This window comes from Abramis brama, assembly GCF_963993115.1.
Source record: "Abramis brama genome assembly, chromosome: 11".
Lineage (NCBI taxonomy): Eukaryota > Metazoa > Chordata > Actinopteri > Cypriniformes > Leuciscidae > Abramis > Abramis brama.
In genome coordinates this window covers 17,871,314-17,889,219 of record NC_139973.1, presented here as the reverse complement: position 1 = coordinate 17,889,219, position 17,906 = coordinate 17,871,314, and the positions used below count along the sequence as shown (strand labels likewise).

Sequence of the window (17,906 nt, the reverse complement as noted above, 5' to 3'; positions counted from 1 at the left end):
TCTTCCACCAGTGAACTGCGCAGATTTTCCTAAACCATCTTTGAAAGTTATTACCGGACAGTAAATCCACAGCATGTAAATCAAAACTGCTTTGACGTCAACATAAACGCTGCAGAAAACTGAAAAGCTGTGCTGGGGAAGAGAGGTCTGACTGACCCAGACTTCACTGCCACAGAGTTCCTACGATGACTCTGGCACAACATATTGTATGAAAACGTGCTGTTTTTGAATGTTTCTTCAGAAAACTGTAAGCAGCAGGGATCCAGATGCTGGTTCAAGTCTAAACTCAGGTTAAACATTTGGCTGTGATCCTGAAGGCTATATATACAGACTGCCTGTATTTCTATATTTCCCCTCCCCCTCTTCCTCGCCTCAGAGTTATGAGACAAGCCTCAAGGGTTCTCAGCAGCAAGCTTATTAAAGGCTTTATCCGTTTCCAGGATTTGCAGAGGATTGTGGCACGGACATTGTTTGTACACAAGTGTTGCTCTGGGAAATAATGTTAATTTCTGTCATACTCAAAATGAGAAATGAGACAAATTAGACCCTGGTGTACCTAGGGCCTTTTTTGAGCCTTGACGATCCCCCGGCATTCAGTCTTCTCTGACACTGTGATCTAAAGCCGAGTTGATCTAAGAATGATAAGCATAACATAGGAGATCAGGGTCAAGTCCTTTGACCTCCGCCTCAGCTTGCTGATGAATCGAGTGCATGGGAAATGATCCCAGTGCGCAGGCAGTGCAAACAGGATTTGGCTGCGTTGATACATGGGACTCTTTCCAGTAAATTCTGTCCATGCAGCTGAAAACTCTATATACTGCAGATCTGTTCCAAATCCAAATGAGTTGCCTTCTAAGGCAGCTTCCTAATGTCATAAGTGACAGATTTGGAACTGCAAAGTACATTGGCAGGAACACTGTGTGTCACATAACCGCCATTTCTCACAGAAAGCACACGGGAGACTCGCAGTTGATTTAAATAGTTTGATATTAGCATGTTGTAAAGCTAACAGTGCAGTACTAACATAACCACACAAAAAAAGCCTAGCCTAGACAAATATCAAATATTTGTATCAATATGTTTTAATATATTTAATAAAATATTTGAATCAAAAACTTTTTTCTCACATCAGCCATCTTGGATAAAAATGGGATTGCCTTCAAGTTAGCTTATAATTTGGTTAAAACTAGCATTATTACTAGCTGGTACTGTGTTTTCTTTCTCAACTGTTTATGTTCAATTAAGACATCAATTACTGTGACACATAGGTATGTATTCATGACTGCGTAACACAGCAACGTCACGTGAGTGTAACCGCGATAGAGACGATAGTCCAACCGGTATTTAGCCCACCCCATCCTTAAATGGCTGCAAAAGAAGTACCAAAAATCTTAATGGGTGCTTTCCCTAGTCCCTTTCTGTTAAGCACAGCATACAAAATGTTAAGTTTCATAAGACTCTGGGCTTCTTTCTTGTCTCTCTTCTTTTGGGCCTTTCTTTCTCTATAGTCTGATCTTCAAAAACTTAATCTGTTAAATACACTACTTTGAATTTTATATTATCTATTGACTAAGATTTATTTTATCTTATCTTGAAACTTATTTGCTTTTAAAAATGTTATATCTACTTGATTAATTTGTTGCCTTTAATAAAATGTGTTATTCCTTATTAAAAATTTGATCTCTTGACATAAATCATTGCTTGTCTGCCTGGATCACACTGCATCAGTTGCTTAAAATGTTGCCTTAGTTTGTTCCCTTTGTAGTTTGATTGGTGGCATTCCTATAGTGCCATATCATTCTAACTGATAATTAATTGATTAAATGTAAGATAAAAAAATTAAATAAAAAAAAGATGCATACATTTATTAAGTTTAGAAAAAATGCCCTTATAAAGGTACAAATGTTCCTGTAAATCAATTTAAGAGGGCACAATTGCCCCCTTATCTGAAATGTTAATTTCTGTCACCGCTGTGAACTAAGAACGAACCGCAAAGAATGTGAAGAAAATAACAATCTTTGGTAGTCAGCTGTCCACATCAGGCCTAAACCAGCCAAAGTACCAGTGCAAAAACACTCAGCAAAATATCGTCAAATTATTATTATCAACAAAATCTCAGAAAATAGAGATATCATTTTTTTAGTAAATATCGCACTCCCTTAGTGTGAGCAGCTATCCAAGATCATACCCACAGGACTGTCAGCCCTAATCATCAGGGCTCATTGGCTCGGAAAACGTGATGGCTTACAGTGTTGCCACAAATGCACATAGGCATGGAAGTCTGTGTTTGAAAACAGTACTGAGTGGTTGTGCCAAAGAGACAGGCAGCCAAAAAGGACAGCTGTAGCCTGGAGTACTCACACATACTGAGATGTGTCTGGGCCACCAAATCCCAAATGGAGAAATCCAGGAAATATTTGTGCATCATAGCCTCTCATGCGAATACGGTCTCACACATGCTTTCAAAGAGATCCTAAGTCATCCTATAATTGATCACACACAGATGATTTCACCATCCTTTGCTGTAATTGCTTAGCTAGAGGGGAGGGAGGGGGATAGAAGATTCTTTTATATGAAATATCGAAATAACAAATCCAGGGCTCGGGGTGGACATTAAGAAGAGGAATGTGAGCGAAAAGTCATCAGCTGGCCCGCGGCCCGGCATCCGTGGCTGAGGAAAAGCCTACAGTCATCAGAAAGTGGACGTATTTACTGCTGCGCCTCTCGCAGAACGAAAGCAAGAGTGAAAAATGACTTTGTTTGTGAATCAGAGAGTAGCTAATCAGATCTTACTCTCATTTCATTGCTCGCTATATATACTTTATATCAGAACCTCCCCCATTTTCCCTCAGGTATTGAGGACAGCGATACACTTGTGACAACCATTTGGATGCTCACATTATCCTACAGAAATCCATTAAATGTTGATAGATTATAGATTTAAAGGTTATGTTCACCCAAAATGTTGTGCCATTCTAAAACTGTTTGACTTTGTTTCTTGCGAGGAACTCAAAAGTAGTTATCTATCAGAATGCCTAAGCTGCTCTTTTAGATAAAGTGAAAGTTAAAAGGATAGTTCACCCAAAAGTGAAAATTCTGAAGTGCTATATGTATGTAAAAGATGAAGTGCTATGCACACAGGCTTCTTAAAGGGATAGTTCACTCAAAAATTTAAATTCTGTCATCATTTACTCACCATCATGTTGTTCCAAACCTGTATGATTTTCTTTAACATTTTCATGGACAGAAATCATGTTTCATCAAAAATATCTTCATTTGTGTTGAACTCAAGGCTGCTCCAATGTCCTGGAAAAAAGCAGCTTGGACACTTTGCCAAATATCTCATTTGTTTCCAGTGAAAGAAAATAAAAGTCAAATGGGTTTGGAATGACATAAGAGTGAGTAAATTATGACAGAACTGTCATTTCTAGGTGAACTATCCCTCTAAGAGCAAGGCGTGAGTGAGTGTGCTTAAGTTTGAGAGATGGTTCTTCAATGAAAAAGAATGGAAAGTAGCTTTTCCCCCAGTGTTTTTTTATCCATCTATTTCGTATCACTGTAAATCAGCATATCTTCACATTTGTTAAAGGTTATTACGACTGCCAAGCCACATCTCTCAATATCAGAGCTTGAATTATATGCTGACATGAATCTATCTCAGTTTTTTTTCCACATTTTCCTTTGGCTGAGCTTGTACGTTATGTAAGATCTTTATTGTGTTTGATTTTAGAACACCCTGGAGACCTGCAACATATGTTGTAAGCCCATAATGGAGCGTATCCTACGGGCGACTGGGAAGGCCTATCATCCCCAGTGCTTCACCTGTGTGGTCTGCCATCGGAGTCTGGACGGCGTTCCCTTTACCGTGGACGCTGCCAACCACATCCACTGCATCGAAGACTTCCACAAGTATGACCAGACACACAAACATGCTTGATTCTTCCAAATACTACATTCAGGCAGGACCAATGTAAAGACATGGGATCCCCTTTCCTTTACATATATATTTTTTCGTCATCTTAGTGTGAAGACCTTATAAACCTTCACAGCTTCATCAGGGTTCAAATATCCCATTCAAAACCATTTATCATCTTATTTACAGGTAATTTATGTATTTTAAATAGAATGTTCAGTGATGTCACTATATCGAAAGCAGCTTTTTTTTTATACCAAGGAACTGAAAGGTTTCAGAGGGAATATGTGATTGTGGAGAATGTGATCACAACAGAAATGCCATTGTGTCGAGGAACAGTTGTGCCATACCTGGACTGTACTCATTGTTACTACTGTGGTTTAATTAGGCCACCATCTGCTAAACTTCCTCCTTTTTGCTGTTTGTTGATAAAACCCAATGAAGAAGTTGAATCACCTGACTGTTTTGCTTTGTGAACACATCCTCACCGTCTCTCTCTCTCTCTCTGTTATCTCTGTTCCTGTCCTATGTTCTCAAATTGCTGAATACACTAATGTATTTATTGTGGACCTTTCTAAAACATTTGTGTCTTTAAAATCAGTTCAACTGGATAGTAATATTAGTTTATTGATGGCTGATGGCCTTCCCATTTGGATTAGAGTAATAATTTATACACCGTTTTCCAATATCTAAATGGGATAGAAATGTAAAATGTATTGATTTATTTTTAAAGGATGAGTTCAAAAATGAAAACTGTCATAATTTACTCACCCTCATGTCATCCCAACCCTGTATGACTTTCTTTCCAATTCTCTATTCACTAATAATCTCTACATCAGACTTATGTGCTACTGTACTACTACTTTTATGGTGGTTTTATGTCCTCTAAAGTTCTTTAAGTTTCAATGACATTGTTAAAAACGGTTATGTTCAATGTAAGAAAATAAGTCACACAGGTTTAAGGGTGTGTAAACAATGACATTTTTTTGTTTATGGTAATTTTAGAGCCATAGTTATTGCTGGTGCTCAACGACTGTTACCATCTTGATTTTTTTGCCTCAGATGCCCCAGTACAGGTATCTTTAAATTGCCAAATGTTATAGAGCAGAGAACTTTTTACTACAAAGGCCCAAAAATCTAATTTGACTGAAGGCCATGGGTTGAAAATAATTGCTGCATTTTATCCAACTACAGTGCTATGCATAAGTTTAGACACCCATGCTAAAGTTGACTAAAAAGAGGAATAAAAAATCATCTTTTGGAAATTTAACTTAATGCCTTAATTAAAAAAATTAGGAAAAATCCAACCTTTAAGGACACCAATTTTCTTTGTGAATCAATAATGTATCGTAAATAAATAAATGTTCTTCCTTAACCCTCTGGGGTCTGAGGTGTTTTCTGGCCCTGGAGGTGTTCTGACATGCTCTGACATTTCTGGTTATTTCTGTTACTTGTGGCATTGTCATGGCTAAAGTCTTATTACACTGTATTCAGCACAAACTCCGCTACAATAATATATCAACAGCATGTATGTAAAAGTTTGTAGTTTTGAGATAATGACATTTATGCATGGTTTGTGAAAATACAAAAAAAAATTGTCACTGAAATAAGGCCATGAAACCCATACTGATTATTTATTCACAAGACTTTTGAAAATTGTATCACGTAGCCTAGAATATTTGCTCCAAAACTATGTGAAAATCACCCTGACTGCTCATTCAGGTAAGACAATATATTGATTTAAAATTTGTACGACGTGTTTTGTGTGATAAAGCTTTATGTAGGAGGTGTGATTACGTCATTAATATGTAAGCTTTTCACACCTGAGAAAGACAAAGACCCTCCCCTAACGGCCCTATTAGGAGCTATCAGGCCCTGTCATTCTGAGCAACCTTGCACAAAGAATGAGGAGATTTAAAAAAGAGTGGCTTTTAGATTGTTTGGATTTATTTACAACACAACATAATCCAAAGATACACAACAAATGACAAAAAAGCACATTATTGAAAACATGATCCAAAGAAAGAGACCTTTGTGGCATTCCTAAAAACATTGTACATACCTTTCATTTCCAAGGTGTTTGATTTTCACTTTACCATGTTCATATACAGAGACTCATGTGAATGTTGAAGTCAGCAGGACTCAGTGGCATCTGGGCCCTGAAAAAAAAAAAAAAAAAAAAAAAAAAAAAAGTGAACATACTGCTATCAAGAGAAACTATAGGCCACGATTTTGGGAATACATTTTAGATTTTTCACAGAATACACACACACACAAATGTTTCCAACAATATATAATATAATGAACACCAGGTTTGTTGTGCCTTGTAGGCATAGGCTATGCGCAGTGCTGCATAAAATAATAATAACAATAACCTATAGCAGCCTATAAATCTTCCAACAGATTTCAGTAACAACTACGCTAGAGAAAAATATATTGATTATCATATGTTACTTCAAATGTTTCCATTCGTTATGATGATATGAAATGAGATAATAGTAAACACATAAAGTCTACTGTTTGGTGCGTTTTGCTTTTCAAACGCGATCGCGCTCCAAAATATACATTCAAACGCACAGCATGCTCCAGAATATGAAACATTATGGTTACCATATTATACATATCTATGTTTGAGCAGATATCCACAAACACAGTATTTAACAGTACACAGGTCTAAATTTTATAATATTCACCATATATCTAGCAACAGTTCAACTGCAATGTGAAGTTTATGCAACAATAACAAACTAATATGTAAGAATTTCTTACCTTACATCTTTCTTGTCTTTAAATCGCGTTCTTCTTCTTCTGAGGTAAATCCAATGTAAGCTCACGGCGCGTCTTTCAAACTCGACGAAAAGCAGAGACTTGTGAAGTGTTTTGGTGTTTTGTTTTTGAGGTAATGAGCGCGTTCGCGTTCCATGTGGAGATTTGCATGCCAATCTCTGTTGCGCGAGTGGGCGTGGTCAAATTAAATATAATGAGCAAGCGTTTGAGATACTGGACATCTTGTTGGTTTTATACAAATTACTTAGAGAATATTTGTTTTCAGTTTGAATCCGATCATTTAAAAGTACACACTTAAATGTTTATAAAGGTATATGGCTCATAAATGTGTGACAAGTATTCGCTGAGTTTTGTTTCAGTTTATAGACGTGCTTCGCGCCCTCCTCGCCACTTCCCGCCGAAACGGGCGTGGCTTAGTCCTATAAAAGGAGCTCGAAAAGGCTGATTCACTGATTTTTCATCTCTTCAGCGAAGCTCACGCATCGTTGGATCACGAGAAGAAGCAACGCGTCGTCTGAGAAGCACTTCAGTGGGACGAGTCACTTACGGAAGCTGCTGGCCCACGCCGCCTTCGACTGCCGTTCCTGCTGCGCTTTCCGGCGCCCATATCCTTTTCTGTTTATTCTCTGTGTGTGTGTGTGTGTTCGCCCTGCGACACACACTCGTAAAAGAGCTCGCGTCTTTTTCAAGATGCCTTCTAAATGCGGCTCGTGCCGAGCCCCACTCAGCGAGGGAGACCGTCATGTCATCTGTGTCTCCTGCCTGGGTGAAGACCATGCAGCGCTCGCGCTCGCTGACGGCGGCTGCCCTCACTGCGAGCTTATGCCTATGGTGACTCTGAGGACTCGCCTGGCAGTATTCTCCGAGCCTGCATCTCCCGCTGTACTGCCGCGCCGTAAGAAGCGCCGCTCTCAGCGGGTCCCGGAGCCTTCTCCAGCCCGACTAAGCTCGCCGGTTCGCCCGCCTGCTTCACCGGTTTCGCCTGGATCACTTCCTGATGCTCAGCGACCGCTGTCTGCCGCCGCCTCAGCAGAGGAAGCTGATTCTAAAGCCGCGTCGGGGGATGATGACTCGTGCTCTCTGTTAGCCTCGGGCAGTGAAGACTGGGCGAGCTCTGCGGATCTCGCGCTTCCTGCCCGTACACCTAACAGAAGAGCTAACATCGAGAGGGAGCTGATGCGCGTACTCTCGCTGGCCGCGGCGAGCCTCAGCCTTGAGTGGTCCGCTCCGGAGCCCCCTTCTCGGACTCGACTGGATGGTAGCTTTCTCCCTGGTGAGCGCACTTCTCCGGAATCCAAGCCTGCCCCCTTTCTTCCTGAGCTTCATGAAGAAGTTGCGAAGGCTTGGAGCGCTCCCTTTTCAGCCCGAACACGTTCGTCTGTCTCACCAGCATTCGCTACACTAGACGATGCTAAAAACAGAGGCTACCATTCGCTTCCGCCGGTGGAACAGGCGATAGCGACCCATCTTTGCCCGCCCTCTGCTGGACGGTGGACGAAACCGGTGTTGCCATCCAAAGCCTGCCGCATGACGTCGACGCTGCTTGCGCAAATCTTTTCCGCCGCTGGGCAGGCTGCGTCTGCGCTACACACCATGGCTACACTGCAGATCTTTCAGGGAGATCTCCTCCGTCAGCTGGACGAGATGGGACCTGATGCGATCTGCCTCTCGGACTTAAGAAGCGCTTCGGATCTCTCTCTCCGCGCTACTAAGTCCGCTGCACAGGCCATGGGACGGTGTATGGCTTCCGCCACTGTAGCTGAGAGACACCTGTGGCTAACGCTCTCGGATATGGCTGAGTCTGAGCGCACCGCGTTCCTCGACGCCCCACTATCTTCTGCTGGCCTCTTCGGATCCTCTGTCAACGAGTTCGTAGAGAGATTCGCCGAGGTCCAGAAAGCGTCTCAAGCCTTTAAGCACTTCCTTCCGAAGCGCTCTAGCTCTTCGGCGAGTCGTGCTAAACCGGCCCCACGGAGCTCTCAGCCACAGCCTCCCCCTCCTGCTGCTTCATCGCAACACCGACAGCAACGCAGCTCGAGGCCCCGCTCTCGCTCTGCCAACCGTCGCCCCGCTCCGCGTGGGCCGCGGCCGAGGATTGCGGTGAAACCGGAAGCCCCGAAAACATCCTAGCATGCCTAGGAAAGCGCCGGTGTGTGAGTCCCGCTGCGGCCGGACTCTCACCCAAGCGCGCCGCTGTTTCAGTTCCAGGAATTGCGACTGTCTCAGCGTCTTCTGCAACGCGCAAGCCCGTACAGTTGCCCGCTTGCCTGCACACAAAAGCCGTTTTTACGGCTACCCAGATAAATCCTGTAAAGAGTGTATTTTCTGGTATCCCGGCCACGGCCGATGGTGCAATAAATGTAGCGCTGATGCCCACTCCTCTGTGCCCATCCCTACACACAAGCAAAGCCCTTCACACAGGGCGCGCGCCCATAAAATCGACTCAGGTCAATCGCGCAAACAACATAGTAAACGTGCCCACTTCCCAGTGCCCACAAACACTATGTCACACGTCACAGGGTTTCTGTAAAAACGAAACCTGTGCGCGCTCGCTCTGCCCAGGCAGACAGCGCGTCCAAAGCAGTAAATGTGCCCGCTTCCCCGCGCCCACACTAACTCACAGACACCATGAGTCCTTCGGGACCCGCTCAGCCCTCCCTCACTCGGTTAAGCACCGTAGTCGGGTTGAGGACGAGCGTTCTGCCCGCTGTGATCAGCGCGCCCCCCGCCTCGAATGTCGCAGGCATCCCGCCTATATTGCAGCACACCGAAGCACCTCTGTCGCCCGACGAACAGAGCGCGCTTCGCATCCAGCCCTTAGCCATCCATGCGGACGCATGGGCAGCGCTTCCAGGGGTTTCGGAATGGGTGCTAGGCATTATAAAGAAAGGCTACTCGCTACAGTTTTATCGACGTCTTCGCCGCTTCACAGCACGCGTCGAGACTACGGTGAATTCAGAAGTAGCACACCTACTTCGTGCCGAAATATCAAAACTGATGAGCAAAGGGGCTATAGAGCCTGTGTCTCAAGCTCAAAGCGAAGAGGGGCTGTACAGCAGATATTTTCTGGTTCCCAAGAAAGACGGGGGTTTCAGACCCATACTGGATCTAAGACAGCTGAACAAAGCATTAATGAAACGCAGTTTCAGAATGCTCACGACCAGGAAAATCCTCGCGCAAATTCGCAGAGGAGACTGGTTCATGTCGATAGATCTGAAGGACGCGTATTTTCAAATACAGATAGCGTCACGTCACAGGCGATACTTGAGGTTCGCCTTCGAGGGCCAGGCATACCAGTATACAGTCCTGCCGTTCGGCTTATCCCTGGCACCTCGTACATTTGCGAAGTGCATGGACGCAGCGCTCGCACCCCTCAGACTCAGAGGCATGCGAGTGCTGAACTATTTGGACGACTGGCTGATTCTAGCTCAATTGCGATCAGAGCTCGTGGAGCACAGGACCATTTTACTCGATCACCTCGAGAATCTTGGTCTCAGAGTCAACTGGACGAAGAGTTCGCTGAACCCCAGTCAAACGACTTCGTTTCTGGGCACAGTTCTGGACTCACAGTCTATGATAGCGCGGCTGTCACCACAGCGCGTGCTAGACATTCAGCGCACGGCGAAACTTTTTCGCTGCAGCGCGACCGTCACGCTCAGGAAATTTCAGAGGATGCTAGGTCTTATGGCCTCAGCATCATCAGTTCTCCAGCTGGGCTTGCTCCGCATGCGCCCTCTGCAGTTCTGGTTGAAAGAGCGGGTACCGCGCAGAGCGTGGGCATCCGGTTGGCTGCGTCTCAGGGTCAATCAGAGCTGTGTGGAAGCTCTAAAACCTTGGAAGTCGAGCGACTGGTACCAATCAGGTGTAAGCCTGGGGACTTCCTCGAGAGTGATAGTGGTGTCGACAGACGCCTCCACATCGGGATGGGGAGCGCTGCTCGAGGGCAGAGCGTTTTTCGGCCTGTGGTCAGAACGCGAAAAGCTCCAACATATCAACTGCCTGGAAATGATGGCAGTGGACAACGCGCTGACGCGTTTTCGTCCCCAAATCAAGGACCAACACGTCTTAGTCCGTTCGGACAACATGTCTGTGGTGTCCTATATAAATCGCCAGGGCGGTCTCACATCCTTAAACCTGTACAGGCTGGCGGAACGCCTCCTTTTATGGGCTCAGCGCAACTTGCGCTCGCTGAGAGCAGTGCATGTGCCAGGGATCAAGAATCTGGGTCCAGACAGACTGTCCAGGAACAACATTCCTACGAGCGAATGGTCTCTACACCCGCAAACAGTCCAGCTGTTGTGGGAGAGATTCGGCAGAGCGGAGGTGGACCTGTTCGCGTCCCACGAAAACGCTCACTGCCCCGCGTTCTTTTCCAAGAGCGAGAGCGCGCTGTCCCGAACGTGGCCGCGCTGTCCGCTCTATGCTTTTCCCCCCGTCTCCCTCCTGCCTCAGGTGTTAGAACGGATCAGGGAAACGAAATGCTCAGTGCTGCTCGTAGCGCCGCTCTGGATGAACCAGCCGTGGTTCCCAGTCCTGATGCAGCTAGCAGACATTGCCCCGTGGCCAGTGCCATTGAGGAGGGACCTCCTCTCGCAGGCCAGGGGTTCGATTTGGCATCCTCACCCGGAATTGTGGTCCCTCCACGTGTGGGCGCTCAACGGGTACCCGCTGATCTCTCAGTAAGGGTGCTAAACACTATCACTCAGGCTAGAGCACCGTCAACCAGACGGCTTTACGCCTCAAAGTGGTCAGTATTCTCCAGCTGGTGCACAGCTCGGGGTCTTTCACCCCTCGATTGTGAGGTGACGGAGGTTCTCTCCTTCCTACAGGAGCTGTTGGATAAGGGCAGAGCCCCTTCCACGCTCAAAGTCTATGTGGCGGCTATCACAGCGTTTTCTGAAACAACGCTCGGTCAGTCATTAGGGAGGAACGATCTAGTCATCCGCTTCCTCAGGGGAGCGAGGAGGCTGAATCCCCCCAGACCTCCTTCAGTCCCTATGTGGGACCTCTCTACAGTTTTGGAGGCCATGAAAGGTCCCCCTTTCGAGCCCATCCAAACGGCTAGCCTCAAACATCTGTCATTCAAAACAGTGTTTCTGTTGGCTCTCGCTTCAGTTAAGCGCGTAGGTGACCTGCACGCGCTCTCTGTGAGTGCAGCGTGCTTAGAGTTTGGGCCAGGTGACTCGAGAGTCATACTCAAACCTAGGCATGGTTATGTGCCAAAATCCCTCAACACACCGTTTCGGGCTCAGGTTATCTCCCTGTCTGCCCTGCCGGTGTCAGACGAGGAAGGGGACTCAAGTTTTCTCTGCCCTGTAAGGACCCTGAGAGCTTATGTGTCTCGCTCTTCTGTCTTTAGACAGGCTGAGCAGCTATTTGTCTCGTTCAGTGGACGTTCCAAGGGAATGGCTGTTTCGAAACAAAGCCTGTCCAGATGGATAGTCGATGCTATAGCGCTAGCTTACACTGCCAAGGGTCTTCAGTGCCCGTTGGGTGTCAGAGCGCATTCCACGAGAGGCGTTGCCTCATCGTGGGCTTGGTCTAGTGGGATTTCCTTACAAGACATATGTATGGCGGCAGGCTGGGCCTCGCCGTCTACATTTATTAGGTTTTATAACCTAGAGGTCCCCGCTCTACAGGCTAAGCTATTGTCGGTATAATCAAATCAGTGGTCTGATTAGGACTCTGAGGCCGCGAGCGCAGTGCGCTGCCGGCTATCATATGGGCAGTATTGCGTAAGACCCACATATTCCCACATTAGTTCAGGCTCCCAGCCTTGTCTATGTGATGTCATGTTACTGCGTCAGTGGATGTCACCATATAGGGGCAGAAGGGTTCCCTTCCTGTTCCAGGACTCTCTGTGAGTCCCTCTAGTGATTTATGCTTGATAAATCCTGGGTTTCCAGGTTTATGGATGATTAATCACAGTACGCACGGCGTTTTGCACTGGTTCCCCTAGCGTTTTCAACGCAGTACGAGAGACCTCTCGTAAGAGAACGTACTCGGTTACTAACGTAACCTCGGTTCTCTCTACAAGAGGGAACGAGTACTGCGTTTTCTGGCCGTGCGTACGGTTCACTCTGGTTCGCTTCGGCGATGAATAAAATCAGTGAATCAGCCTTTTCGAGCTCCTTTTATAAGACTAAGCCACGCCCGTTTCGGTGGGAAGTGGCGAGGAGGGCGCAAAGCGCCCTCATTGGCCTGACGTCACCACAGGCCTCGCTCGATAGGCTTATGCAGTTGCCGCAGAGCAGCCAATGAGCGAGCGAGCCGTCTCGCCCATGGCTGCGTGCTGCTGCAATGCGCTTTACATTATTTCAAAATTAAAGGATAATTTTTTGCTTCAGTATTTTGTGAAAAAGAGTTTTTCCCCTAGCGTTTTCAACGCAGTACTCGTTCCCTCTTCTAGAGAGAACCGAGGTTACGTTAGTAACCGAGTACGTTTTATTTCAGTTAGCCTAATAGCTGGTTTGATTTGTATTGAGAGATGATCTTATGGAAAGTACTCCATGCCAATCTCTAGGTATGGTGAAGGCTATGTGATGATGTGGGGCTATTTTAATTCCAAAGGCCAAAGGAACTTTATCAGGATGCATAGTATACTGGATCCATGAAGTAACTGGCCTTTAAAAATAAAAATCTGCCTGCCTCTATGGGAATTTAACATAGGGGTGTCCAGACTTATGCACCCTGTATTTTAAGGAAGAACATTTATTTATTTTTGATACATTATTCATTCACAAAGAAAATTGGTGTCCTTAAAGGTTGGATTTTTCCAATTTTTTTTAATTAAGGCATTCAATTCAGTTCAATTTCCAAAAGATGATTTTTTATTCCTCTTTTTAGTCAACTTTAGCATGGGTATCTAAACTTATGCATAGAACTGTACACTACAATTTTTTCTCTTACACTAACCAAGGCTACATTTATTTGATCAAAAATACAGTAAAATCATTAATATTGTGAAATATTATTACAATATAAAATAACTTTTCTATTCGAATATTATGTTAAATTCTAAAATGCAGATTTGGTGCTTAAGAAACTTTCTTATCAATGTTGAAAAATAGCAACGTTTATTTGAAATCTTTTTAAAACATTGTAAATGTTTGATCAATTGAATGTGTTCTTGTTGGATAAAAGTATTAATCTTACTGACCCCAAACTTTTGAACGGTAGAGTGTATAAAGCATTTATTTATTTTTTTATCAAATTAATTTAAAACAAAAGTCATAACAGGCAAACTTTGGGCAACTCTGTCCTCATGATTAGTTTGTCGTAATCTCTCTTTCTCTATTTTCCCCCTCCCTTTTCCCAGGAAATTTGCCCCTCGTTGCTCTGTGTGTAATGAGCCCATAATGCCATCACCTGGCCAGGAGGAGACTGTGCGTATTGTGGCCTTAGACCGTGACTTCCATGTGCAGTGCTATCGTTGTGAGGTGAGAAAAAAGCACTTGAGTGTGGCTACAAATTGATAAATATATTTGTAAACAGAATTGTCATACTATTTTGTGTGTGTGCTCAACATAGGACTGTGGCTGTCTTCTCTCTGAGGGAGACAACCAGGGTTGCTACCCTCTGGATGGCCATGTTCTCTGCAAAAACTGCAACACCAGTCGCATCCAAGCCCTCACTGCCAAGGCTACAACTGACCTCTGAGTCACACACATATGTACATGCAGGTGCTTAATATCCCTGCATTCATCAAAATCTGAGAAACACCATATCCTGTCACATCACTGCACACAAATATTTATGCCCAGACAAATGCACATGTACACATAAAGCTGTCATTCCACTTAAGGGGCCATGACTTGTCTTGCCGCTCATACACCACACACTGTGCCTTTTATTAAAATTGCACTCATTTATTCTGCCCAACCATTTTTATTAGCAGATATGTATTCATAAATGTCCGCTACAGCTGCTTATATGCACCTAAACAAAGTAGGCCTTAACATGTAGACAAGACTGTTAGATTCTAACTCAGATGTTCACAGAGCTGCAAAACAAAAAGTCCTGTTCATTTGGGAAGTGGGATGTTGAAAAAAACCCTCATAGAACATCATAGAATCTACCTCTAAAAAGGGACCATGTTTTCTGATCGCTAGGCATCATATTACTACACTTTCGAATAGAGCTACTAGTTATACATGAAGTCACACAAGTACACATTTACTGCAATGACTTTATCAAATAACGCAGATACAGAAATAAGATACTTGGAAGTTTTAATAGCGCATTATTCAAACATGGCTATGTAGCAAATAAACCATTTCATGTTCACCAAGGTACACAAGATATAACGGTATATATATATATATAGTACGACCTAGACCTTGACTCATGCATCACACCTGCTTCATCAGCATCAGCATGTTTTTGAGAACATACAGGTGTGTTTGTGAATGCATAGCCTTTTGATTTACATTTCTGAATTCACCCTTTGAGATGAAAGTTACCAAAGAGCTACATTTACTTTCTCTGGGACAGCGTGTATGTATATTATTGTATGCTTTTGAAATCTAATGAGAAGAGTATTTTATCCTTCAAGGACTGTGAATGGCCTTCAGTAGCTCAGAAGCCAATACGTTGTGGTTCATTCAGTGCGGTTTCCTGTTTCTTCCTCAGTGTACCGCTTTAATTCAAGTGAATTTAGTAAGAAATATACTGCGCTTGGAATTTTTTCGTGGTTTGGTGTTATTTTTCTTCTAATTGCGCTCAGTTATCGCATTTATTTGTATATCATGAGTGAAACATGGTGAAAAGGTATAGGGATAAAATGTATGTATTTTTAGATATGCACAGTGAATTGTGAAATAATGTCATGGCAGAATGAGAACTATTTGGTATTAATTTAAAATTCTCAGAGGAAAAGCTGTCAGATTAGGTTTAAAGTGTGACAATCAGGGCTGAAAGGATGTTTTATTTTATATAATTTGATCTAAGACTTTAAGGGCTGATGAGACACAACCCGATAATTTTAAATATCCTTAAATTGTGAATTTATTGTAGTATTAGTTACGTAAGATAGAGATAGACACAAAAGTATTATTAAAAATAGGAATTTACCATTTAGGAATAAGACATTTTCTTTCGTAATTTTGTGGATGATATCATTATGCAAATTTCTTCTTTGTTTTCGCATTGACACTTTACCAAGAAGAATATGCAGACGTTTTTTGTTTTGTTTTTTTTTGACGAGAAAGTGTTCAAGCTGTTCTTAAAGCTACAGTGCACACATTTTAGGAAAATCTGAAATGATGTATGTATATCTACAAAGTGCCATAATAAATGTTGAGGTTTAGAGAGTTAACACCTCAGGAAATTTCCAGTCGTATCAGTGTGCTGCAGTGATGCCCCAGGGAACTTCCTCTCTGGTTGAAGGGTAAATTCAGATGTGAAAGTCATGATATATATGCAGACCAGATATAAATACCTGGTTACATGCCCCTCTTGATTTATTATGGCAGTTTGTGGAGTTTTTCAGTATGTAAATTAAAATGTGCTGTAGCTTTAAGCAATGAGAGCTTAATCAGTGCTTCAATCTATACCTCCTTTGCTTAGTACCTTCTCTATATGTGCCTTTTCCAGCCTGTGTGAAACTAGATGGTGTTGTTCGAGCACAAACACAGCTGTGGCTTGTGGCTGATGTTGTGTGTTGAGGGATATGATTTTTGAATGCTCTTTTTTGTTTTTGTTGTGTGTTTTTTTTTTTTTTTTTTTTTTTTTTCTGTTCACACTACCTAGAGGCTATGCATGTTTGCTACTTGAACTGATCTTTATTTCCAGTTTTTATATAGAAAGACCAAATATTTTAAGACTTAATTAGAAATTAAGTGTATTATGTCTTTAAAAACATTGTTATTGGAAAGAGAATTATTACTGTATTACTTGGCACAATTAGGTTGTCCTTCCTTTCTTTTGCTTTACTACTTAAACCCATCTCAAGTTATTTTATTCAAATTGATTTGATTTGATTTAAAGTTTCATCTTTCAAGCATTTATTGCTCATTTCAGTTGTTCAAGTTGATTTGTTCTGTTCAAGTATTTTATCAGGATGCAATTCAAAACACATTGTACTAAGTTTCCCATTTGTTACCATTCCAGTAGCAATAACTTGATTATATGAGACTGTTGTCGCAGCAAATGCTTAATACCAGCATTCAAGTGCCTTGAAATACATGCTATAGGACTGGTGGTAAGAATATTTGAGCTGTCATCAATAAGGCAGTTTGATGTGTTTTTCTTTTCCTTCATGAAGAAATAATAACGTAAAAGAACCTAATCTGTGCTCTAGTGACATTCTAAGTATATACTTGGATTCTGTTCTTATACTCTCTGTTGTTTTTTACATAGAACTTCCTCTATAATTAATAAACCTTTTGGAAAAAGTCCATAGTGGTTATTTTTCTTTTCTGTTGTCAGTTATTTTTTTCTCTCTCTCTGTGTGTGTGTGTGTGTGTGTGTGTGTGTGTGTGTGTGTGTGTGTGTGTGTGTGTGTGTGTGTGTCCTAGTGAAAAAATAGTATACTTAAGTACAATTTATTCATATACACTTAAGTATAACTAAATGTATTTGTGGCGCACTATAAATTGGTATACTTAAAGTCTGTTAAATTGGAAGAACTAATTTTGTACTAAATACATTATAGTTGTCCAAAAGCAGTGCTGAAGTTCAACTAAAGTTGTATTAAATATACTTGTTTGTGCTAAAGTGGAACTATTCCAAGTATACTTAAGTACACTTTAAATATATACTCTAGTATTTAAGTCTTGTAATGCAAAATTCACTCAGCATAAACTTCAAATGTATTTTGGTGACATTACAATTGCAATTCAATTACACTGTAAGAGTGTTGAACATATATTAATATTATACTGATAACAAACTGAGGTCATACATAAAACATTGCAATGGCATTCTAAGTAAACTTGAAGTGTGCTAATGGCATCATTATTGTGTGCTTCAAATACAATAAAGTAATCTTTATAAATAATGGCACAGCTTAAGAATTTGCCTTTTACTGACATTTTACAGACACCCCCCAGTATACCAGTAACCCACTTATCCAGAGAAGATCAGTGAGACAATGGGAACAGATTAGTGGTGGAACGGATCACAAAATTCACTGTTCGGATCATTTACGTTTTTTTAAGCCACGGATCGGATCTTTTTTCGGATCAATTCATTTATTACTTAAAGC

At 42.6% G+C, this 17,906-nt stretch overlaps 1 protein-coding gene across 2 annotated transcripts in view; it reads left to right on the top strand.

The window, feature by feature from the left end:
• Window positions 1-17,097, top strand: part of lpp (LIM domain containing preferred translocation partner in lipoma) — a 206,374-nt gene extending 189,277 nt beyond the window's left edge. For both annotated transcript variants that reach the window (XM_084129509.1, XM_084129510.1), the window contains 3 exons: window positions 3,731-3,909; window positions 14,019-14,139; window positions 14,231-17,097. In XM_084129509.1, coding sequence (XP_083985635.1) covers window positions 3,731-3,909; window positions 14,019-14,139; window positions 14,231-14,359 — 429 coding nt within the window. In that variant the 3' untranslated portion in view covers window positions 14,360-17,097. The remainder of the gene's footprint in view (window positions 1-3,730; window positions 3,910-14,018; window positions 14,140-14,230) is intronic.
• The last annotated feature ends 809 nt before the right edge of the window (window positions 17,098-17,906 follow it).